The sequence below is a fragment of the Falco naumanni genome, chromosome 8, assembly GCF_017639655.2.
Source record: "Falco naumanni isolate bFalNau1 chromosome 8, bFalNau1.pat, whole genome shotgun sequence".
NCBI classification, from domain to species: Eukaryota; Metazoa; Chordata; class Aves; order Falconiformes; family Falconidae; genus Falco; species Falco naumanni.
Window position 1 is genome coordinate 57,447,856 of NC_054061.1, and position 25,301 is coordinate 57,473,156.

Sequence of the window (25,301 nt, forward strand, 5' to 3'; positions counted from 1 at the left end):
CCACGGTGAAGGCTATCAATTCTGAACTTAATCAAATCTGATCTTCCCACAGCCAGGCTAGGGCTTTTTGTCTTGGCTTGTGAAAGCTTCGTGATTTCTGGAGTAAAATATATTTACAGCGCTGAGAAACAGCCTCTTTTTCCTTCCTAAAAAATCTCGTACGCTTTTTTTTTTCCCCCCAGGCCAAACGTGCCATAATCTCTTTCTGATATGTTCCTCAAAGGTTTGCGATGGAAACAAGAGTTCACTGCTGGGAATATTGTCAATGTACACTGATCTGTAACGCACAGATCCTAACTAGTTGCACGTTATTTAGTTCACATCCATTACAGTTTATAAATTAAACAGAGATGTCATTTTCTGTACAAAAAAAAAATCAATGCATATTTATGGTTTTTTTATTCAAATAGATTTTACATACATATAATCTAGAGACACAATACAAAAATCTGTATAAGTTAGGCAATGCATCACAGGAGTGACCAAAAACTCAAGACATTTACCTTGGCAAAATGACAGAACCTATTTCTGCTGGCTGAAAAAATATTAGCCTTTAATGCGTTTATTAATTTCACTAAAAGTACTTGAAATGTTTTTCCTTAGCGGTACTCATTATTCCTTTTTGTGTTTCATAGTTACTCTTATTTATTTTTTCCATTTTGTTTTTACACCAAGGAGACTGCAGTCAAATAACACTCAGCAACTCATTTCCTCTCTTTGGACTGAAAAATTAAACAGATACTAAATTATGACAGTGAATTTAGAAAGGAGGGCTCCAAGGGCTTGAAAGAACATGTCTGAGATAATATGATGCTTCTAAGAATATTGCAATCACATCCAAGCAATCACCGAAGCGTGCCATGTAACTACCTCCTCAGCTAATATGCTTTTTTCTCCGTGATGACTAATCATGTTCTATTAAACAGCGGTAATGCTGGAAGAACTCAACTATACAAGTGTAATGAAGCCAGTATTCTCCCCGGACAGATTAGCTACAACTGATTTGACACATACCATCATAGGAGCTTCAAACCTGACAAACTCTGTGCTTGCTTCTGATTTATGCCGTCAAGCTCTTCAGAGAAGAGAATGAAATCCAGGCGTCGTGTTTGGTAGAGGTGAAATGTACTGATGTGCTTAACTGTCAATTATGGAAAGTCACCATCTCTCCTTCCTTCTCCTCTCGCTCGCCTCTCCCTCCGCCCCTTCCCTCCACGCTCGGGAAGCCTGCATCCCCCCCCGGGGACGACCGCTCTCCCATGGTCCCGGTGCCACGCGCGGTGCGTCCTGCTCGACCCACGCGCTCTCGCCCACTTGTTTCCATTCATTCGAGAGCTGTCACTGAAACAACTGCTTTCTCTGCAGCCTCTTTTGCTCCTTCTCATCCCCTCGCGCTCTCCAGACGCGCCGTTTCCGGATGGGACAGGGATGTACCGAAGGGAAAAGGGAAAAGGAGAGTTACCAGACTCACAGAGCAGAGCTGTGATGGGGATGGAGGAATATGAGGCTGCGGATGTAATTCAGGTCAGCGAATACACGAGTGAGCTCCTCAGATGATGGTGGGCATCCTTCCGCTGCTGTTGTTCCGGTTATTGTTCTTCCTGGACAGGTTTGGAGTGGCCATGAGGACGAAGCGCTCGTCGGGGCAGCCGTACTGGAGGAGAACGTCGATGCACTCCTGGCTGGAGGCCTGCCGGGCGTAGGCCAGCGCCGTGTTCCCGTGGGCATCACGCGCCATCATGTTGACGCCGTACTGCAGGAAGAAGAGACACGGTGTTGGAAGGCGCAGTGCCAAGAGAGCGTGAAAACGGAGGGAACGGATTCGGGACCGAGCTGTTTGAGCTTAAGCGAGGGTGGGGGAGAGGGGGAAGAGGGAGGGGTAGGACAGCTGCCTGAGAACGTGAGCGCAGCAGCACTCGGTCACACACGCAAAGGTTGCTGCGAGGAGAGAGTCTCATGTGTGGAACAAAATTTGCCACGGCAGCGTTTCAAACAGGTGCTTGGGGAATCTCTCCTTCCTCATGTCCTACGCTCTCCTTTATTTTCCATCAAGCAGCAGACAGGCAGAAACACACTTTTTTATCATGGTGCTCTCTTTTGAGAGCATGCCGGGAGGAATGTCTGGACTCAGGACATCAGCAAACTCTTTGTGGAACCCTCAGCAGTGGGCCTGGGAGGTCCTGCTGGGGGTCACAGCCCAGCCAAAGCCAACCCAGCCAGCCCCCCCCCCCCCGGGCACCAAGTACTTACCCAAATCAGGAGCTGCACTAACACCACGTTTCCTTTCCTGCACGCCAAGTGGAGGGCAGTGCGCCCATCACCGTCTCCGCAGGTCTCGTTCACCTCTTCCCGAGTCCCGTGGGCAAGGAGCAGGATGACTGTCCGCAAGTCCTCCTCGGCTGTAGCCCTCAGGAGATGCTGGCCCAGAGAAAGCTCCAGGCACTGCAGCGGGGCAAGGAAGAGCTTCTGCTCATACTTCGCACGTATCCAGAGCTCTTTTTCTTCCCTAGAGAAGCCAAAGGAGACAGGTCACTCTAACCTGGCTTCGCTGCCTCCAAACGGCGGCAGTTCAGCTACCAGGATGCCAGCAAACAGCAGCTAACAGGAAAATTATTTCCCCTTCAAAATTTTGTCATGAAAGCAACAGTACACCCACACCTTATATTTGCAGCAATATTTGTGTCCCTCACCTCACTGTCACTGAGCCATATTAATACAGCACCTGAGATCCCCCTCGGTGGGTGCCATGCCTATGGGGTCATAAGATCACAAGAGCCAGGAGGTCTTAAAAAACCCTGGGCTGCCCTGAGGGCTGGCAAGAGGTCAGTGCAAGAGCCCTCGCCATCACGGAGACCAAAGGCAAAACAGGCAGCCTAGCTCCACATGAAGGTTATGTTGCAAAACTGGTACAAGAAAATGGACCAAATTTCCGTCTCTAAGCCCCGAAGTAACCAAGCACCTGGGCTTAGATTTCAGACAGAAAAGCAAGCCCTGAAAGACGCAGCCTTGCTTGCAGGGGGTGCTTTTTCCTTCTACAAGTGGAGTAGTTTCCAATGGAAAAGGCATTGGTTGGTTCCTGTGTTTGTTTTTTCAAAACGCAAACCACCAAAACAAGACTTTGAAGCACCACTTCCTCCTGATACGTCAAAGAACGATCAAAAGCTTTCTGGGTGCTATTAGGTTTCAGGAGAACAAGGACTACAAACAAGTCCCTCAACTCTCCATTAAAAAAATTACCATACAATTAAATGATCTAAGAGATCTAGCCCCAGACAAAGTCCCATTTAGAGGTACCTCAGGTAATCTGTTCAGCCTGCGAAAAATATATGCACCACCTAAGCCAGGCGACCGGTTACTGGTGACAGATTTTCTGCACCCTAGTACAAAAGGCAAAGCTGTGTTTACGCCTTTCAGCCATGTTTACACTACTCCCAGTAATCTAGTGTCAGGTTAGCCCTAATCTGTTTTTAAATACTTATGTAAACAGATCCTTCCAACAGCAAATCTGGATTAGTTTTGCATCATTTCCTGGTACATGTGGAGTGACCTTGCTTTGACCTGCCTGGATGCTTTCAGGCACAGCTTCCCAAAGCATGTGCTTCTCTGTCCTGACCACAATTTACCCTACAAACAGGTCCAGGGCTTTTTTTGTCAGAAAAAAAGTGCAAACAGAAAATTAACACAAAGAGTGCTTCGTTTAAGTCAAACCTTTGGATGACTCCTGCAAGCTGAAAGACACACCAAAAAAACATTTGGGGAGCTGCAAATTAACCTTTGATGGCAGGATCTGATAAGCAGAGTATCATTTCAGGTATTCCAGATGGAGAGGAGGAGGAAGAAAAGGACTTCTGTTACTACTGCATCTTTAATTATTATTTTTTTTAATTTGTATTTTTAAGGTAAAAAACCAAACCAGAACCAGTGCCATGAGGAGGATAAAGTAACATACAATTATTTACAATCAAACAGGCATACTTGCAACACTGTAACAGTTCTACTTCCAGTATCCATCTAGAGTATCAAGAATGTTTACCAAACACCTCCTATGTTTTTTAAACATGTCTAGAGCTATTGAGAGTATAACCAATATATCCACTACACATTTAAAACGTGCCAGACTGAAAAATGAAGTGATTCAACCTGTGCTGTTCTACAACAGTGGCACACATCAGGGCTTAGGGAATTTATTTCTCATATGCCCATACATCCTAAAGGCAAAATACACCTCAGACATGTAACCGATAAAACTTTTTTAGCCTAGTCAAGAACTTGCAAATGAATCCCCGCCCCCCCCTTCCCCCCACAACATCTTTTGGGTGATAGTAACTTCTGGATCCTGTCAGAGCATTGGTTGCTGCGATTGGCCTGGCTTGAATAGAAGTTCCCTTCTGTTTAGAAAACAAGCTGTGATACACGCGTCTCCCATATCTAATCACAATTCACCTTAAAACTGTAATGGTGACGCTATGACACATACCGAAACAAAGACAATAATTGCCAAGTTCAGGCGGAGGCTTTCAGAGCTGCTGGTTTACAAACGTATTGGCATGAATTTCACATTTGCTGTGCAATCGCATGGGAGCAGCACAAAAGCAATCCTGCTGCAAGAGAGCAGGATAGTCACCAACTACCCAATCCTGCTCAGATTTATCCTATTGTCTCAAAAGGCTGGGAAAAGAACAGAAAGCCCCTTTACAAATGAACCTAGCAGGAAGGGGAGCATGCTGCCACCCGCGTTAGTGATGGAGAGGATGCAAACAGTCCTTCCTTAAGGCACTCTCCTGCAGTAAGATCAAGTAACCCATAACTGCTTTGCATTAATGCTGACTGTATGTTCTGGTCAGGATTCATCCCTTAACCAGAGGAAACATGATGCAGAACCGGGAAGCAGCTAAGGAGACCTCGGGTCCCTCAGGAGATGCTCACTGGGGTGGCTGGCTGGAGCAGGACCCTGCAGCCGGCAGCAGGCTGGGCTACTGGGCTACGCTCACCTAAAAATTCAACCTTTGCCTGTGGTTATTTTACCTCACTTCAGTTTTCCTTTTCAGAAAACCCACCTAAATTTTCTTGACTATGTAGGGCACCAGAAGGCTCAATCCTTTAAGGCCCAGTTCTATTTTTGGAGTCACAAGAAGGGTTGTGGTGGGAACACAGCAAGCGCTACAAACAAAAATACAGGTGTTTTAAAAGCCTCAGACATTTGGGGGCAGCACGTCCCTGACATCGGCCACCGAGTGAGCTTTAGGTCTTACTCACCTGGGCACACGAAAGATACCTCAGTTGGATTTCCTGGTAGAAAGCAAAACTATTAGAGAAGCAGGAGGAAAAAAGCACGCTGGCCCACGCCTCATGGTCAGCCAAAATGTAGAGGGACTGTTTTTCCATCAGTATCTAGAAAGGCAACGTCCACAGACGTCCTCCCTACATCTCTGGCATAAAATCGTTTTGTTTTGAATGGGAAGTCTTGGGGACTTTCCTGGAAGACAGCTTAAGCTCCGCTGCTCGCATTCATCTCAGAAATCCCGACAACAAGACATAAATACTGTAATTGTTGCTCTGATGCCCCAATTTCACTTCTGGGATCCACAGCTTGTCTTGGTTGAGGTTTCATTTCCCCCAAGGAAGGCCAGTCCAAGAGCAGAGTTGTCAGCAGTAGATCACTTAACCTCATTGCGGTTCCCTGGAGGACCACTGTTCACATCCCCTGTTAGCTAATGAGCTAAAAAATGAATTATTGGAGCGGTCAGCAATAAGCAGGAAGAGGAGGCACAGTGTTTCATTTCAGCCAGCACTGACATACCTTTAAATAAATCAACTGGATAAGAGTACAAGGAAATGTGAGGAAGAGCAACTAATCAGGAGAAAGACACCGAACCAATCCCTAAAAATAAAGGAAACGTACATGGGCTAGTAAATATTTCCCTCCTTTTCTTCCCATAGCTGCAAAGTTGTAGCTTCCACTCTAAACGACCGCCTCGATACCAGAGACTTTCAGTCGTAGTTGTCAAAGCCAAAGTAAGATTCTTCTACTGAACTTCTAAAATCCAGCAGAGTCCTTTTCTCGGGACCAGATTAAATGGTCCCAATGATACCTAGTGCTGGAGAATGTGTGAGGATGTTCCTCATGTTCTAAAATGACTTCTCTTCAGTGATCATGCTAGCCATGATTTTTTTCAACGCATATGCAGCAAGGAATTAATAGATTATAAAACTTCTAGATAAACTTAAGAGAAAGAAAAAAAAAAAAGTAAGATCAGACTTGCTTTGAGGCTTTTATCTCTGAAGGTATGCATTCGAACCCAGACTGCTGATAGAAACTTCAAACCTCACTGGTTATACATGGGCCAAATACACCAGAGTAACACTGCAAGGTACTCTGCAGCACCAGGAGAGGAACGAGCCACGAAGCCTTGGCCAAAAAATACCACCAAGCTCTTTGCTCCTGCAGGAGTCTCCACCACTAGTGAACCCTGAGTTACACACAGTGGTGTGAATAATGAAACCTCTGCCATGGCAGCAATACTGTATGTAGGTAAAGGGTTATTAGAAACAGATGAAAATTTCAGTTCTCAGTTTATTTTGATCTAATTAGGTGCTTGCTTCTCAAGATAATGTCCAATTATTTAAATTACTCTGCCAGCCACATCACATCATTATTATCTGGAAACATAAATACCAGGCACTGTAAGGGGGAAGGGCTAACTAGGTAGCATGAAAGCATGCAAAAAGCAGATTTGCTTAGAGCACAGCTTTGCTCCAGGAGCTACACTGCATTCCCCACTTGTGGATTTGCACCAGAGATGCTCATTTAGGAGCCCACTTCCTACACAGCTCGGCCCTGTAAAGTGCATCATGTGGCTCTTCCACCCCTCTTAAACACGTGAGGTTTTACACCTGGCAAATCGGAGCAGAAGCCTTGCACCGCTGGTACTGACCCTCCATCCTCCTCCTCCTCGCTCCCGCTCACCTATGCCTTCAACTTCACTTGTTCCTCACATACACCCGGCGGAGAGGCATGAAAGGCAAACACGAAAAGGATGTGCAAGGTGGAAATAAAAGCCGTGTTCATATGGCAACTCAGAACTGATTGTGTAGGCAACACCATGCGGGATGGAGAGCCTGAGAACTTGCCATCAAAATTCAACAGCTCCAGCGCAAGTGCAGTCTTGTTCTTACTGAAGTGATAACAAGGATGACAAAATTTTTGTGTCACTTGCTCGTTATCTAAAATTGCTCATCATTTCTTAAAAGGCTCAACGAAATTTTGAAAGATTGCATTAAAATCGCAATTGACAGCAGGTATTCACCATGGCAGAGCATTGGTTCTCACCATCAGAAATGCCAAGCAGGCTTGGTGCAGGCATTGTGAAGTGAAGTTTTATCCTCCGTACCTCTGACGACACTAAAAAGCTCTTGAAATTTTTTATCTTTTCCTCTCCTTTCCTAAATAAAATAATTCTGTACCTGAGGAGGCCTCTAAATGGTCTCTCCAGCATTGCCATGCAGGTGCCGTGCCCATGCGTTGCCATTTGTGGTCGCTCACTGAAGTACAACCATTTAACAGTAATAACCTGGCCAGCTCACCAAGAGCCTTACCAAATTTTCTCTCCTGTTGGCCAGCCGACAAGGTTAATGCGTCTTTTCCAGGAAAATGAAGTAAATCAAACCCCCTGTACCTCCCAAACTCCCGGAGAGTCCCTGAGTAGTGTCATTAGCTTTGTGGTCCAGTGTGCATCACCTAATGGCCAGTGCTGGGCAGCTGGCTGTGCTGGGGCTTGCTGTTTAAACAAACCCCACCGCGGCGACCCTGCACGCATCCGATAAACCACATCGCTTTGGAGAGCTGGCGATGCAACGTTGGGATGGGTAAAGGAGAAACATCGGGGGAGTGGGGGGGGAGACAGGATTGAAATGTTGGGAAAGGTTCACGATGTTTTTAATTGCAACTAGCAAAGGGGGGAGAAGAAGAGAAGGCAAGAAGAAAGGGCTAGCAGCAAGGAATTTCCAAAGTGTCTTCCTGCCCCAAGCAAAGCAGGAACTGGGAGGAGAGGCATGGAAGAGGAGCTGGAAACAATATGCTGAGAAAACACAGGGGCTTCCTCTCTCTGCAGGAGAAGACCCCACTCTATTGCAAAGTAAGTGCTTAGCAGTTGACTGCTTCCTAGCATGCATGCCTTCTCTCCCCGGCTGCGTTGCTAAGGGAGAAGGCGCACAAGCCCACCGGGGATATATAGGTCCCTGGCAAACAAGAGGGCTCCAGACAGCAAACAAAGACCGATGGGTATTTATTCCTTAATTACGAAAAGCTTTTACGAAACAGGCCACTGTAAATCCCGCCTGCCGAGGAAAAGGACCAAGATTTATGTGTGCTGGGGCAAAGAGGAAATAAATATCTCTCTGGCTCCTGATCAATATTATGAGTGTTTTGCCAACCTACAGGGTGTTTTATGAGCTGTAAGGACAGAAAGGGATCATTAATAATTAAATAAAGTCAACCTATTAAGCTTATTACTTCTTACAAGTTACACATCCCTGACGGATGAAGACCAGCCCTATAGGAAAGCCGTAGATAAGCCAACCCATGTCTGGTCTTGGACTCCGGACCAGGACTCTCCCAGGCAAGCGGCGGAGTAACCCAGCCTGGAAGTGATTTAATGACTGTCTTTGCCAGGGAATTATCTGGCTGAGGACTGTGTTCAACGCACTAACAAACCTGCACGGTTTTGTCCGCTAGCAAGGAGACACAGAGAGAGACGATTCAGTGCCACGAAAGTATGCCAAATTCAAGTTACTTCTCCTACCATCAGACAAACCTATTCAAGCAACCAAACCACAACACCAGCCCCCAAAGTCACGAATAAAGATGGTTTCCCATCAGGAGCATGTCCAAAGCCCCTTGCGCTGTCAGGGAGCTGCTTTCTGAAGCCCGCGGGTCAGGATCTTCTCCACCATTAGCTCTACTACATTTTCCAGTTTTCCTTTTATAGCTGTGTGTTTAAGGTAAAAAACCAGCCCTACTGTGCATGACGGGCAGAGATCACTCAGACATGCAGAACTGCATGTGCTTCTCAAATTAATCATGTCTTGCACGACACTTACTAGTATAATCGTAATTTGGATTCAGCGGAGCTTCTCCACTTTCTTTACCTTCTCCTCAGACAGCACCCCCCTACGCAGGGCTAATATTTCTGTACTTCTAGGTTAGCCTTCCAGTGATGCCACGGAGTAACCAGCAGCTCTCCCTTAGGTGTTAAGACACCTGCAGGATTTATTACTGCACAACATTAATTACCAGCCTGGCTGAGACATCAAGGTTTACTGACTTCAGGCTTTTTAGATAAATATCCTGCAATTGTGGACTCTGATATATCACACAAAATTGCAGCAAGCTTATGTTTTCATTGCACAACACTCAATCTAGTAATTTTTAAGGTATACTTGATAAAATATATCACACCTGAGGTTTACTCCATATAAAGTAAAAGCTATGTGACATACAAAGGCAGGGAATACTGCAGATACTAGGAAAAGGCTTATTAAGTTGAGGAAAAAGATTGTAAGTGTGACAACTGTAAGCCCTGCAAGCTGGTTAAGTCTTTTCTCAATACAAATCCAAGCTTTTTTTGTTACGTACAACTATGTGAAATGAAAACAGTCCCTAGAGATTTAACAAAAAGCTTTAAGAATGCCATAAATTGTATGTTTCCACTAACTACAAAAGCCCCAGATTTTTTTTTAAGCAGCATTGGCAGCAACATTTAGGAGGAAAAAACCTTAACAATGGAGACCTCTAAGGATTTTAAACAGTTAGCTTGGGGAAAGCAATTAAAAAACCACTGCGAACAGTGGAGGAAGATCGGCTTTTGCTAAATGTGAGGACAGACCTTATGAGAATGTGGAATCCAGCAGCCATGAATGACTACTGCCTGCCACCCACCCTCTGCCGACCAACAGAAAAACTCTATAGAGCTCATGATCTGATTCCTTTCACCTAGATACTGATGTACAAGCATATAAGCAGCCACGTGAAATTTAAACCAAAACACATCACTGTTTTGGCTACCAAAAAAAAAAAAAAAAAAAAGAAGAAAAAAGAAAAAAAGAAGAAAGGCTAATAAGTGAGTTATCACTGTATGGTTCTAGATACATACATGGACTGCTTCCATTTCTTGGGTAGTCAACCTCAACACTCATACATACTAAAAATATTACCTAAAAGAAGCCCAAAGCTGCTCTACAACAGTTGCATGGAAATACTAAGACCAAGGAGTATATTTGCTTCTTGCTTGTTTGCAGTAAATATATATATATATATATGTATCTGCAAAGATTAGTAATTGCAAAGATGTATCTAATGCATTTCATTATTCATGTGCAACCATACTTAACCTGATGTCTTAAGTGTATAAATCAAATTGCATTGTGCCGGTACCTAAACACAGACCGGAAATTTCAATTTACAATTTGATATACAGTCACTCAGGTTAGAAGATTGCATTAATTTGCAATTTGTTAACACTAATTGTCTCCTATAGGAAGGCTATACTTAATGCAATAGTATTTTAAATATAGCTCACAAAATCATTACATGCTTTCCCCCCTGTTTTTAAGGAAAGGTATGAAAATTCCATTTGAAATCAACTTTCACACAAAATGTGGCAGTAGTTTTCAACAGATAACGGAACTGAAAATGAACTATTAGGAAATGTTCTGTGGAAATGAAGGTAGTCTGTTATCTTGGTTATTGGTGTCTAAAAATCTGGCAATTTTCACCCCAAACCAGGCTTCTGCTTCCATATTCATATTAAAGGAAGCTGCTGTACAGTACTCGAAGGGTGTGTGTGCGTGTGCGCGCGCGTGACATACAAATATTTCAATGCATAAATCTCAATAATCTGTGCCAGGTGAGAGACGGAGCGAGGTAGCCAAGTGAGGTTCCCACAGACCCTGAGTAATGTGGCATGTAACAGGGACGTACATCAGCGATGTGCTTTCCAGTGGCTCCTCCCGTGATGCGACTATCACAGCGCATTAAGGATACCATAACAGTCGCTGATGTGATCTGCTTTGGAACGTATCACATCATAAACAGATGAGAGAAGAGAAATGGAGCTTTTCCTCTGCTCGTAATGCTGTAAAGTGGAGAAGTAGCATAACTATGTGTGCACCAATGCCTTATAAATAATGAGAGAGGGGGAAAGAACCCTCCAAGGTCTACCCAAAGGGCTGACAAACTTGCAGCACAGACATTAAGGAGATCTCAAATGAAAGCTTGCTTAGCGCACAAAGGAGGCTTCAATGATCCAAAATGGCAAAAATACGTTGTGGGCTGCAGAAGGGGAACACAATCTTTACCCGAGGATCAGGACCTGGAAAAGGACAGTCTAATTACAATGCTTCACAAAGCGCTGATCCTTTGTTACCAGTAACTCCTATCGTTCGGTTTACCAGGAAAAATGAAAGTCCTTTCAGGGGGCTTTAATATTATCTTAATTCCAGCAGAAGCAATAAGATTATACTCTTTGGAGTATTCGGAACCCACCCCCTCCCAACATTACACTGAATTTATCTAAGACATAAAAGAGAAAATACAAGTAATAAACATTGTATTTGAGCATAGACTGTGAAGAAAAACACATTTGGAGCAGTGAGGAAATAAAAACAAATGCTGGCTCTGCACAAGTCAGTAGTGGAAGGCAGGCGTGTTTGCAGCTGAAGGCCTAGAGGGCTGAGAAGCAGCCGGACCATCCCTGCGGGCAGCACTTCTGGGACCCACCTTCTTCAGATGCTGCAGGGACCTCGGCCCAGCTCTTCCCTAGTGACTTGGAACGCTCCCCTTCGCACCCCTCACTTTCCAGCGTCTCCCCGTCAACAATTCCAATATACCCCATACCCTCCTCTTCCTCCCCGACACATCCTCCCTTCTCCACCAACACACCTCTGCCTGTTCCACTGCGCCACCCCTAACGGTTACTTCTTCAGCTGCTTTGGCTGCCTCTTCCATCTCACTGATGCTAAGGACTCGACAGAATTTGTTAATGTCATCAGACGCTTCCATTAGCTGCATTTTTTTAATGACTATTCTTATTTGGCAAAGATGATGCCTGTCTTGGCAAGTTAGACCTCCCGAGGTATTCCCTCCCTTCACCGAGCGATGGGACTTCCCCCTGCCTCAGCTTCAGTGGGCTGAAGGTGTTTGCTGCCTTTCTAAACCCACAAATGATAATTAGATTAAAAAAGGCTGTTAGTACATCAGCTCACATCTCTGAAAAAGCAAGAGAGGTGAAGAATTGACTTGAGTAACTAAGACTAAAAACAGAAAAAGACTTGAGAAATCCTCAGCAGATAACATCCACAGAAATCCACGAGGTTTCCCCTACATCTAAGAAATGAAACCTCAGCTGTTAGTTTTGTTCGTGCATTTTCAACAACACAACACGTAACATTGGGCTTGCCCAAATGTGCCCCAAAAGGCGAGATTAGAAATGGACTCAGCTTTCAAAAGACACTCGAGTGCTCAAGTACTGCTGAGGCATTTCTAATTGTGCACCTCTGCCTATTAATCACTTGCAAACCTTTAGGCTTTTATGATTTACAAGCCATACGGTTGGTGCTTAACAGTGGGAAACCCACATAAAACCTGACAGCAAAGAAAATCTGCACCGGAGACGCCTGCCAAAAGTGACAGCAAGTTCCACTTTGAGAGCACCTCCGGAGAGAGGTGTGCAGGGATTTCAATGCCGTGTGCCAGAATTGAAGCCAGAATTAAAGAATTACAGTCCCTTGCCCAAGCGCTCTTAGTGCCTAAAGTGCCCTCTCTCAGCCACCTCCCTGCAAATCCCTCTTCAGGACACATTTGGAAATCATTTGAAAAAGATAAAATATCCCTATACCTGTTATCAATTAGAAGAAACATGTGAATATTATTCTCTAATTTGTGACTCAATCTTAAAAGCAAAGTCACTGAAATAATTACATCGGCTCCTGAATATTTCTATTGTGCTCACAGAAATGAATAGCGGGTACGTCCTCTTCTGCCCGATATGCCCCAGGGCTGAATGTATCAATAAGTACCATCAGAGCCCTGAACGTGAACTGCCAAAAAACTGTAATTTCTGGTTTGTGGCAGCTGCAGCCCAAGGGCTGCCAAACTGATTAGTTACCTACTAATGGTCTTTGTGCAACTTGGGTTTGCGGCAAGGCGGTGGGAAGAAGGAGCAAGCCAAGGAGGATAGAAGTTGCATAGTAAACACACGGTGTTGGAGTTGTCCACTACGCAAGTGACCAACTCCCAGCCGGCCGTTGATGTACAAGTTCTAAGCCAGGATTTATGAGAGCGGCGATGTAGGCTTCTTTTTAAAACCCAGACGCAGTGCGACTTGAGTGACTAACTCCTGAAAATTGGTAATTTCCTGGTGGTTAGCAGGAGAAGGTCTGCCAATGGGAAAGCAGAAGCTGTTAATAAATTTATAGTGCGTTATATGCCAATTAGACCCCTTCAGCCCTTCAAGAGGCAGCACCACCAATCAGGTTATCATTCCACAAATGTACTCTTTAGAGCTGATCTCATCACAAATCAATCCTGCATTTAAAGTGCAATTCTCATTAGTATTACCTGGGAATGCACTTGTGAAACAATGCAAGTGGGCATTTTTCTTCTCCCCTCGAAGTGCCCTTCACCAATGCCTCGTGCACAGCTATTTACTTCTCGTACACAGTCGTGTCTGAACTCCAAATGGTAAATAATCATTCTGAATACCACATTAATTCTACATCGAACCAGATTTATTACACACGTCATACTTGGGAGTTTCACCGTCATTCACAAGCCAGCCGTGAACTTCTTGGTTAAATTACATCCTTGTATCTAACCATGCACCATGCAATATTCTATCAATACTGTTCCTCAGAGCAGATCCCTCAGCTTCCCACCCCGTGACATCCACAAGGGCTAAGACACCCAATGCTGCTTCTTTGGGCATTCAGAAAAAGGAAAAATACAGAAGCAGAGAGAAATAAATAGCTGTATGGTTTAGCGTCTTCAGCATATGTACAGATCTACCTCTGGTCACAGCTTAAACCACATCTTGGTGCTTATAGTCTACGCAAGCAACACTGTGTTTTGGAAGCTTTGCCAAGCAACCTTGTCTTCATTTTCTGCTGAACAAGGCTAAAAAGAGACTTTAGTTTCAGCTTTGTAACCTATGGCAGTACAAAGATGCCTACTGGTCAGGAACACGAGGCGACCCCAGTCGCTGGGAATGCATTTTCCTTTTCTTCTCCTTCTCAAGGTAGGTTCAGATCTTGGAGAAGTGCACCCAGAAACTTGAACGAATCTTAGGTGGCCTCCACATATTTTGATTCAAAACTACTTTAAATTTGTTCTGATCAAGCTACACACTTTGTGATTTTCTCTTGCCACAGCATGGGCACAAGCAGCAGTCCAATGTTGTACGACCACAGTTGTTTTGGCTCTAAGTGCTCAGGATGTTCTTGTGGGGGCTCAGGAAAAGGGCTGTGGGATCTCCTGAGCTTGTGCCATGAAGAACAAAACCACCACAGACTTTCACGGTGCTTTGTTCTTCTCCTCCTGCACTGGGATGCCCAGGAGCATCGGGATGTGGCAGCCCACGTGGGAAGCTCACCTCGCTGCGACAGATGCAACATCCATGTAACACGGACTTATGGAACAGGAACCTTCTAATGCAAGAATTACCAAAGGAATCTTCACATCCCTTCTCCCTCTCCTGTGCAGCCAGGTAAGCTCATCTTTAGCCAGGGTAGGACCAAATTTCACTTGCCAAACTGCCCATCATTTTAAATTTTGTGAAGGCTCCTTACAAAAAATAAATACTTCGGAAGAGCAGCGTGCAACGCCTCAAGCCTTGGGCTGTCACCTGCATCTTATTTCTACTTAACCTCTTAAATAACATTGGAATTCACTTTGTCCCCTGATGGGCGCCGTAATGAGAACCACCTGTCAATCACGGCTCCATTAGCCTGGACAGACTTTCACTTCCTGAAACAATTTATTGGATTCCCAGAAGCGAATGGACCTTCTTCCTTTTGAGGCGGGTTTTTTTGGGGGAGCTATTCAGCGGGAGCGGGTCTCCCTTCTGTTCCTGCTGAGCGGTCATTGTTTCCCCCGTTTGCTCATGAAAACGGTTTCCTGAGTTGACCCACCTCTTCTTGTCCCGGGCAGGCCGAGTGTTTGCCAAAAACTTCTTTCGACTGTTCAGTTCACCGGCGCTATACAAAACCCACCAGCTGTTTCCAGCCGCTGGGGCAGGGGAAAAAGCAATCGTGCTGTTAACCCCTTCGTGACACCAGCCCCTGCAGGAGGAGGTCTGCTCCTTGGGTTGGGCAGGGGTTGCATGTGGACATGCCGGAGGGGCACGAGCCTGTCGCCCTCATGGCAGATGAGCGGGACTCCGAGGCAGCTCCTTCTGACTTGGGAAAGAAATATCTGCTCTCATTTAGTGTGAAACTGGGTATAATTTTGTTTTCCTCTTCCTTTCTCTTGGTTACACTCAAATTGCGGCTCAAAGAAAAATCTTACTAATAGAGGCTAAAACCACTTTCGTTGAGACATTATCTTTAAAGGAGTATTTTCATTTCCCTGAATGTGTGCAGTCCTTATGAGGTTCATTTGCAATGCGCCTATCTGTTTTGATGAGATAATAAAATGTATTTTATTGAAAAATATTTCCATTTTCCCCCAAAGGAATTTAAATGGTCAGTTAATCTTTCTGCTTCAGAACAACCCACTGAGTAAATAAAAGAGGGCTCAAGATTATATAAACCAATATTTTTTTCATTCTAACACTGGTCTCGAAGACTGAAATACAACTGTAACTGAGCATCGGAGCCCTTTTAGTATAAATCAGTTTAACTTTTAGCCTGGGAAAGAAAAAGAAGGAAAACAAGACGATAGTTATCTCCAGCCTTCTGTGATTCTCAAGTCAATAGTAAATGGGGGGACTCGTTAGTGCCATAGTGATCCAATCAGGATGAAATTATGCAGTCATGTAAGAAATAATATCTATTAGGCTAATTTAATCAACGAATACTTTACAGATGAATTAGAATGCAGAATCCAATTATTTCAAACATTTGGACTGTCAGCCGCTGTGTTTTTGACGCGGTGGAAGGGGAGAAATGGAAGGTTTAAGGATCCTTTTAAGACGAGGGTGGCTGGGCTGTATTTATAGCAGGAGAGCTTATAACAGCAGAAAAACTGACAACTACAATCAGCACCTTCCGCGGCTCAGAGGGCTCGCACCCAGGCGGCTCTAATCTAACCCCTCTCCGCAGCTCCTGGGGCACCTTCCTCTGGGATATTGGTACGGACAGCTTGATTTGCTATTTTCAGTGGCTGATATAATTACTGTCTCAAGACTTGATAATTCCCTCTTGCCAGTCACCCTTTCAAACGAAGGCTTACACTCTAATTACAATAGGTCTTTCTTTATCTTGAAGGGAAGATGTGCCACTGCGTTGGTGCAACATACCCTGGCACTGCAGAACTCCCATGGGTTGCACACAGTGTTTATTCCCCTTGAAAACAAAGAGCTTGCTTTACAATGCCAAACAAACAGAAATGGTACGCACGTAATTACTACCACAAGGAGAAATCAGTTTAAAATGCAACTGGACTCAAACGGGAGAGGACAGAAGAACTGAGGGCTGTGAGTACACACAAAGCATATCGCTGATCCAGTATGACTCAACACCTGCTTTGCTGATGCTTTGTCTGATTGCAAGAGGATCATAACACTCACCAGAAGACCGCCATTCCTCCACCAAGATGACTTTTGGATTGAGTCCTTGCCACAGAATAAAGGCACAAGAAATCCTGCATCCACAGCCTCTCCGTGGAGAATTTCCTCCTGAATCCGCTGGGACCGGCGTTTCACAGAGAAACAGAGCAGTCACCCTCTGGCTGCATGTGAGAAGTCCCCTCAGCACCTTTCATAGTTTAAGGTGGACTCAAGGCCCCCAGCACTTCTCCAGAACAGGTGAAACATCTTACACACGCGTCTGTACCGACCAGTCCCATCACACGGGGCCTGCCCCTTGCATTTACTATGAGAGCAGTTATTTCAAGAACTGAAGATGGCAAATGAGCATGTTCTGCCCGAGTCTACAGGATAAAAATTACTTTTCCCCCTGCTCTCGTAATTAATACACAAGCTACTCCTGAAAGCTATTACTAGCTTGTGCAGAACAAAACAAGGCTACAAGCAAGCGATGAAGTCTTTAACTATCTCCTGGACTATCCTTCCACAAAGAGCTGAATGAGCTTCATACGGCAGCTTAAACTAAAAATTCTGTTGGCTTATGTATTTCTTTTGAGTATTTGAGCAGTATCACGAAGAACACAGAACACCTTGTGCCTGCTGCAGAGTGTAGATGCCCCATTGCTCTGTGAGGTCTGTGCTGTGATTCCCAACGTACCTGCGATCCAAACATTTTTCTGCCCTGTCATCTGGAGCGGTTAATGGACTCTGTCATTGACTGGCTCTTGCTTATTTAAACATTTAATACTCTTCTGATGCCCAAATTATGCCTGTTTCATGTGATGGATTAGTGCAGGATACAGCAGTGACAATTTTCTGCAATCTGTGGAATATCAAATTTTGATTACTTCAGGAGGAAAAAGTAAAGTTACAAGTAAACTGTTTTGATTGATACGGAGCAGTGGAATACTTAAATGTGGTGGTTCATTGGAAGCCTTGATGAATGCCTGGCAGGACTGTGATGAGTCTCCACAGAAGACATGCAATAGCTCTGGGAAGATTTAAGATATTTATTGCTCAATATAAAACAAAACCAAGTGAGATGAGAGGTGAAGTAGCACAGGGTGATTGCAATCTGCTGATCAAGACCAAGTGCAATTCTAATTTTTGCAGAGCAAAAACAAACTAATTTTCCAGCTTGCCTATAGAACACTGATGGGTTATTTTAGGAATTTCAGATGCTGCCTTTCTTCAATGAGGAAACGAGGATCATTCCAGATTCAGGTCTTCACAGTGGCAGTTGTTCTGCTTTTGGGTGGTAAATTATGTAGCAGTACCTTTTCAAGATAAAGACAGAAGACCCCCATGGGCACCATTCCTTCCAGCAGCAGCATTTCCAGCTATGAGACGACTGACATCAAGCTGAGAAAGGTTTTCCAGAAGAAGCATTCCTAGCGTGGTGATCTGGCTGCTACTTGCTGAAGTTTGTACGCACTGATGTCTAGTAGAAGTACTAACTTTTGCTCCAAAGCAAGGCGTAGAGCTTCTCTGAAGAGCCAGGCTGCTTTCTTATCAATTACAAGTCTCTCTTACTCAGGGCTTCCATGGCAATAACATGTCAACAATCTTCTTGTGATGGTAGAAGCAGATGTGACCCCTCCACTCTGAAACAGTTGCTGAACTGTCTTTGTGAAAATCCCTGAAGCTCTCCCCGACTGTGAGCAAGGAAGGGACCTTCTATTGAAAGCTTCTTCCCACAACAGTTCAGACTAAGGGGCTCTTCTGACAGATACAAGGAAGAAAAAAAGCCACCAGTGAAGAGTATGGTGCATTTGAAGGGAGGGTTGCATCAGAAGCACCTTCTCCTCCTTCAGAGAAGGGAGCTCTCGCCCGAGTCCACAGTGCTGTTTTGCTATTAAAAAAGGCACAGTTACAGTTACACGGCAAAGAGAAGGGATTTTTTTTTTTATTTGCAGTTTGCTATTACTGGGTGGGGTTGATGGATGTTTTGGACAGAAGAGTCTGAAAGGAGGCTTTGTGACCCAAGATGATTAAAACAGTTGTCTTGAGTGGAGTTTGTCTGTTCTGAAAAAAAGTGGGGAGACTCCAGCTAATCCATCAGCAATCTACCGCTGGCAGACAGATGCACTGATTAGAAATGACAGCTTTGCAACAGGTTTGAAATCAAAGTGCAGTAAAACTAGCTAGCTGTCGCATGTTGTTGAAAAAGCTGCCCAAAAGCTACAGCTACAATGGCGATTTTCACTTTTTCTAGCTTACTTACTCCAAGAATCAATATGTGGTGTGATGGGAACACGAGGGGCTTTGCTAGCCCCTCCAAGGAGGGGTCCTTCAAGGAGGATGAAGGTGATTCTGGTAATAAACCAAAGGATGCTCACAACTGTATTTGCAAGCTGAGAACACGGTGACTTTGGAGGATGCTTTGACACTTCAGATGCAGAGCAGGACCCAGTGACAGGGTCTGCTTTTGCTGACTATCAAAACAGACCACGCAAGAGCAAAGGCTAAGGATCTGTTGTCTTCCCTGCAAAATGCTTGGACTTCCCAGGGCTATTAGGCTTGGCCATCACATGTCCCAAATCACTTGCCCTCTGCTGATAACGTTCAGGATGAGATCCTTAAGCTGTAAGTAATCAACCCATTTCGTCTACTGTAAAAGATTCTTCCACCCTCAAAAAAACCCACAGCCTACTGATCATTCTGAGAACCAAACAATGTTGACAGACCTAGCTGGGTAATTTGTACAGCTTTTATAGTGAAAAATAATGTTCCTATTATCGATGTGATCTGGCAATTAAAATGCATGTTTTGATTTCTTGTCAGCATTAGGAAATTTTGTATTTTCCATCTGACAAAAGCCATGCAGCTCCCCCAAACAGTCAGAAGGAAGTCTACTACGTTACTGAGCATTTTTTTTTTTTTAGCTCGTGGATCAGACCAAAGAGGATGGACCACTGAGAACTGCAGGGTCAAACCCTAAACTGCATCTTGATGGGAACTGATCCCAGTCCTGCCTTGTCGAACCATGCCCGGCAAGCTGAGTGCCAGCAGTCCCAGCAATACCGCTGTTCGCTTGCAGTCCGTCTTTTGGGAATCACTTCCACTTCTGAGGAATACAATAACCTGGCAGCTACCTCGAATCCTGCCTGGATGGTTCGGAAAAAGCTATTGCTTCCTTAGAGATCAAGTGGGCAGCAGCCCCTTAACAGGAACAGGTCTATGAGCTACCACCACATGTCTAATTAATGACCCTGCCGGTCGCAGCTGGAAGAGCTGAGCTGGGGGTGATTAATTAAATTAGCTGGCAGAGGAAATTACAGTGGAAAAGCCAAAGTTTGATTGCTCCATAATTAACCACAGTGCAAATAATATCTGCATCTATAACTTCCAGCGATGAGATCAGAAGCCAATTGAATTTGGCACTGATTGAAGCTGTAAATATCCTGTGGTGAAAAATGATAGGTTTGTTCTGAAGGGAAAACTTACAGAAATGGACATCCAGCGGATGCAAGAAGGGAGCAGGGGACGTGGGAGGAAAGAACACTGGAATTAGATCTTGATTTCAGCTGATTTCTGTAGTCTTCTGGAGTGATGGAGGACTCGACATGAAACAGGAAGAAACATTTAAAAAATCTGCTATAGCTGCTGAATGCTTTGAGATTCCTTATCAGAGATTCAGAGAATCTACAAAGTAAAGCCAGCCCCCTAGATCACTGGGTCCTTTGCCCTGCTCCCCATCATGTGTTTACTAGTGGTGGGTTTCATAGCTTTCTCTCCGAGGTGACTGCACAGCTTGAAGTAACCACTTGAAACACTTCTGCTCAACTTCACCCCCTCCTCCTAGGAGCACTTTCTTGAACCACAAGACCCATTTTTCCAAGGAGCGTATCACTTCCAAATGCCTGCGAATCCCTCTATCCCCCCATGATTATTATCATTCCACTAACCCCCTTTAAGCATCTCCTTCTGAAGATACCCACTGAAGACTCAAAACCTTTCTTATCGCTCTTCTCTGAAATTCCCTTTCTAATTTGGCAAGTTATGGTCACGACACGCACCCACCTCGATCCCTATATCAAGCGGAATTGTTGTGAGACTTATCCCACTCTCCCTGCTGCTGTAATTCTGGCTAAAAGGAAGCTCAGATTTCTAACCAAGGCCCAAGATGCACTCCCTGTCCCCAAATGAGCCAAAGTTTATTTACATGCTTTGCAAACTGCTACCCAATATACTCTTGGATACAAACTGCATATTCCAGAAAATATTTTTTAGTTTTTTTTTTTTAAGCAGTGAAATGAGTTTTCCTGAGTGTTAACTAATAGCGAGAGGGCACTATATACATATACAAAATAGTATTTAATATTTTATATGTTATTTTGCTCTGCCTGATAAAGATATGTTTGGTAAATATACACACCTCAGACAAAACTGTACTTACCAAGACGCCATTAAAAACCCAGAATCAACTACTCTGAGGCCAGCAAGAACTGGACGTTAGCAAAAGTCCCCCAGATTGTACTGCAAACCCTGAAGAAACCTGGAAGCAAGCAATTTAAATGAGAGTCGACTGCTGGGTTTGGGCCAGGCAACATCATTCAATCTACTGCTTTCCGTGGGACACCCAGGCTCTGCCTACACGGCCAAACACAGCAGTGCAACACCAACAGACGTGTAGGTTGGAGCAGCTGGTGCCAAGGACCCTATACATTAACGATCCAGGGGCATTACCTTTACCTTTAATCGAGCCTCATACTTTGAATCAAACATACCCAACTATACAGGATGTCCCAAGCACCACAGGTTGGTCCCTTATGTTCAAAGCAGAGCCTGGAGCTAACACTGGGTGCATGTGGAGCTTCCAGGTGGGTTTCTCCAAAGGGAATCGGGTTTGTATGGACCAAGACCATCCTGTGAACCAAACTAGTGCCTTCTCCTGCTCCAGACCAAAACACTTGTGTAGATATTGGCACCAACTTCGCAGTCCAACCCTCCTCACCAGGTCTGCTGCCTTGCACCGAGTGGTACAAACAGGCCCATGCAAAAGCTATTACAGTTCCTCTATCTGCATGAAAACCAAAGCGCGATATTGACTGCAAACACAAAAGTCCTGCTCCTCTGCTTTGTCATTTCTTTTTGACTGATCTGAGAGCCCAGACCAATCATAAAAAGTCTGAGAAGACTTCTCAAAGTACATTAATAAACAGCACAGTTATTGATTGCTGTCAAAGAAAATAGGCACATTCAAATTTACAAGCTAACCTGCCCACATACACACTCATAAGCTGTCCATTAAATACTGCTTGATAAATTGTTCTCATGATTAACTGGAGGCTCAACCAGTTTCCCTGCAGAGAAGCCAGGCAATGCATCCCACTTCCCTCCTCAGAAACACACAGTCCTGCCCTTGCTCAGCGAGCTGCGTTACACACCTTCCTGCAAGACGAGAAGCTCTGTTGAGCCCAAGTTATTTGTCTCAAATTTGAGGAGTAATAAAAGCAGCTTCTTTATTACTGCTTTATTACTCTTGTGCTGTCAATACTGGTTTTTTGCTTTACCTTGAAAGCCGTCTGTGTAGACTGGATCGATTCCTGTATGCCCCACTACAGCAGCGATGGTCTGTCACCTCTTGCCTGTTAAAAATACAAACCAACCCTCTCTGCCCCAAGATGTCACATACACTTGCCTCTTAATACAGTATCACGTTTGATGTTCATAATTTTTTGAAGCGTTTTTCTCGCACTACTGAAGCATCCTTTCTGTTCCACATCTTAACACATACACTGGTATCCAACGAGCTGTTTGACTCCACAAAAATGCAAATATGACAACAAATGCCAGCTAAAACATCTGATTTGTACATACATTGATTTCCTGAGTCCCAAACTTTATCAGAAGAGTCACTTTCTGGACACTCTCTACTATCATCTCATTTTGAGTGTTCTCGTTGCAGATTCCACGCATCCCTACATCTCATCTGCTCCTCCACATGTCCCCTCCAAACACCCCGAGATCCTTGTAAACCACCCTACGTCCTTAAAAAAAAATTCAAAATATCGGTGACTTAATTGTAACAGAACTGCCACCTGTCACACAAAACGGATACTTTGGATTTTAAAGGGACCTTTGGCTGCTGAGTTTATCTGGCCTCCAGATACGTTTCAGGGAGGCACCAGTGAACCTGTGTGCCAGTGACACGCTACTGATCTGCCACAGGCAAAGGGCTTCACAAAGACCGCATTTTGAAAGGACATGAATTAGAAAGAAATTCCACAACATAATTAAGAAATGTTCCCCTTTCCCAATTCCAAATTCTCTGTTGGCTTTAATTAACTTGCCCTACAGCAGTAAGCCAAGCAATGAGGTTGGTGAACTCTAAAAAGTATAAAGAAGTGTCTGCACAGCTCCTATCCCACTCACATTTCAAGCTATGGGATGTTCCCCCCTCCCCCCCTTTTTTTTTTTTTTTTTTTTAAATGTGGTTCTTTAACATATCAACTCAGCGTTGTTTTATAGCCTGGCATCCTGGAGAAAAACCTGTATCCTGCCTGCCAAATGCTAGTGCCAGTGGAGTTCTATTTAAATAAGAAACTGAACAAGAAAAGATCCAACCAAACCATAATTCAACGTAAGACCTACATTACACCACAGGAGGGAATGGCCATTATTTCCAGAAGTGACCTGATGAGATGAATGATTTCACTGTGTGCCTCAGAGGGGCCCGATCCTCAGCTAGAATGTGGGCAGATCTTCTGACCCCCCCAGCCCATTAACACGTTGCAGATCATGGTCTGTGTCTCTCCGCAGCCTGGAAACCTGTCCTTTTTAACAGATAGCACTGGAGATCACCAGCCAGGCTAATCTAAGGCCACAGTGCTCAGCCCGCCTGGGCTCACAGCTACCCGATGATCCGAACGGCGAGGAAAGGCTGTGTGCAATAAGCCTCTGCCACACACGGTCACCCCATGTGCAGGCAGGGGGCTGGACACTTCCCAGAGACCCTGGGGTACCTGCCCCTGTGCGGGTCACACGCAGCGTGCGTGCAGCACGGGCACGCCGGTACATCTTCGTCTTCTCCCAAGGGGTGCCTGACAAAGCAAGCGCTGACCTACACCAATAGCCTCCCACTGGGGATGGTGTCCACGGCAGCCAGCTGAAACCGCAGCTGGGTGCAGCTATACCAACCAGAACTGCAGTTCTGACTGCTACTCAAAATTGCAACTGCAACGATATTTTAAATCCATTAAATCTTCTATTTCTCCTTGACTGGAGGTCCGAACAAGTGACTTTAATTTCTGTAGCTGTTTTTTCCCCTCCTTTTTTTGCCTTAATGCAACATGCCAATTCAAGCAATCTCAGGTAACTATTTATGACTGGTCCGAGCTGTGGGAGTTGCAAAAATGACCAAAGCAGATCTGGTCTGGAAAGGCTCAGACAGGGCCACACGCGTGTAATTAGCAAAGGATTAGAGCTGCAAACTTTTGCTTCTTGAGATGAGAAAGGAAAAAAGTCAACTTCTGGATGTTATCTCAAGCTGGAGGCTGAAGATACCCTTCAGTTTTACAGTGACACAATCCTGTTCTTTCCACTTGCGGAGGAGTCTTAAAAATGTTAATTGACGTTGTGATTTGATTGTGCATGCACCTCTCTTTTCCAAGTCTGCCTGACGCTGTAGAGAAGTGAAAATACGATGAAACCATCACTTAGAAATTCTGACCTGGATGAAACCAGGAAAATTTAAATCTTTTGGGGAAAAAGAAAAGTTAGCTGGGAGATTTCTAGGCCATGACATAATCATCTGTTCAGCATGAAGACTTTTTGAAGCTTATCCCATCCGTACCTTTTGAGGCTTCCCAATTATTAAGAGATGGCTTCTTCTCACTACCATACGTCTCTGCAGACTCGCACAAAAAATGCTTCAGCGACAGGACTTTGCACCGTCTGCACAATCTAGTTAATAAGCACAGTAAGGCATTTCATCTCACTCTAATTCTTACCCTCTAAAGGCGCCGATTCGTCACCTGTGTTCACCTCAACATATTTTAGCCTGCTACTTAATTACTTCAAAGCTAGAGTGATGGTGGTCTTATTTCTTCTGGTCACTCTTCTCTTTCAGGGGCTCACTGCCGGCTCCCCCACAGCACCTGCACATCTAAAAATCCAGCAGTAAGCGCATTGCCTCTGACAAACGGATAATATTTGAGAGCTGTGGGGAAACTGCATTTGGGCTGATGTGTATATCAAGTTTCAGTCCAGTCAAAAGCCAGCACCATCTTTTCACTGCTGCCCTTTTCATTTAGTTATCTTACTGAAGTCTTATCTCCCCAGTCCCTTGCCATAGGCTACCAGCTTCCTGCAGAGCCAGAAACAAAGCTCAGTCTTAAACAAAGGAAAAAAAAAAGGAAAAAAATCACAAAAGAAAGTTGGTCACAGTTACTGTTATGGAGCCCTGCAGGTTCTGTAGCCACGACCAAAGCAAAGGCATGCTGCTGCTTCCGTGCCTAGTGTCACTGGCCAGCAAAGCCACCAGTAGCACGGCAAGGC

At 44.6% G+C, this 25,301-nt stretch overlaps 1 protein-coding gene across 9 annotated transcripts in view; it reads right to left on the minus strand.

The window, feature by feature from the left end:
- Nucleotides 1-382: 382 nt before the first annotated feature.
- AGAP1 (ArfGAP with GTPase domain, ankyrin repeat and PH domain 1) overlaps nucleotides 383-25,301 on the minus strand; it is a 382,555-nt gene continuing 357,636 nt past the window's right edge. For all 9 annotated transcript variants that reach the window (XM_040603876.1, XM_040603875.1, XM_040603872.1 and 6 more), the window contains 2 exons: nucleotides 2,251-2,506; nucleotides 383-1,753 (listed from right to left, as the gene is read on the minus strand). In XM_040603876.1, the coding sequence (XP_040459810.1) occupies nucleotides 1,550-1,753; nucleotides 2,251-2,506 (460 nt within the window). In that variant the 3' untranslated portion in view covers nucleotides 383-1,549. The remainder of the gene's footprint in view (nucleotides 1,754-2,250; nucleotides 2,507-25,301) is intronic.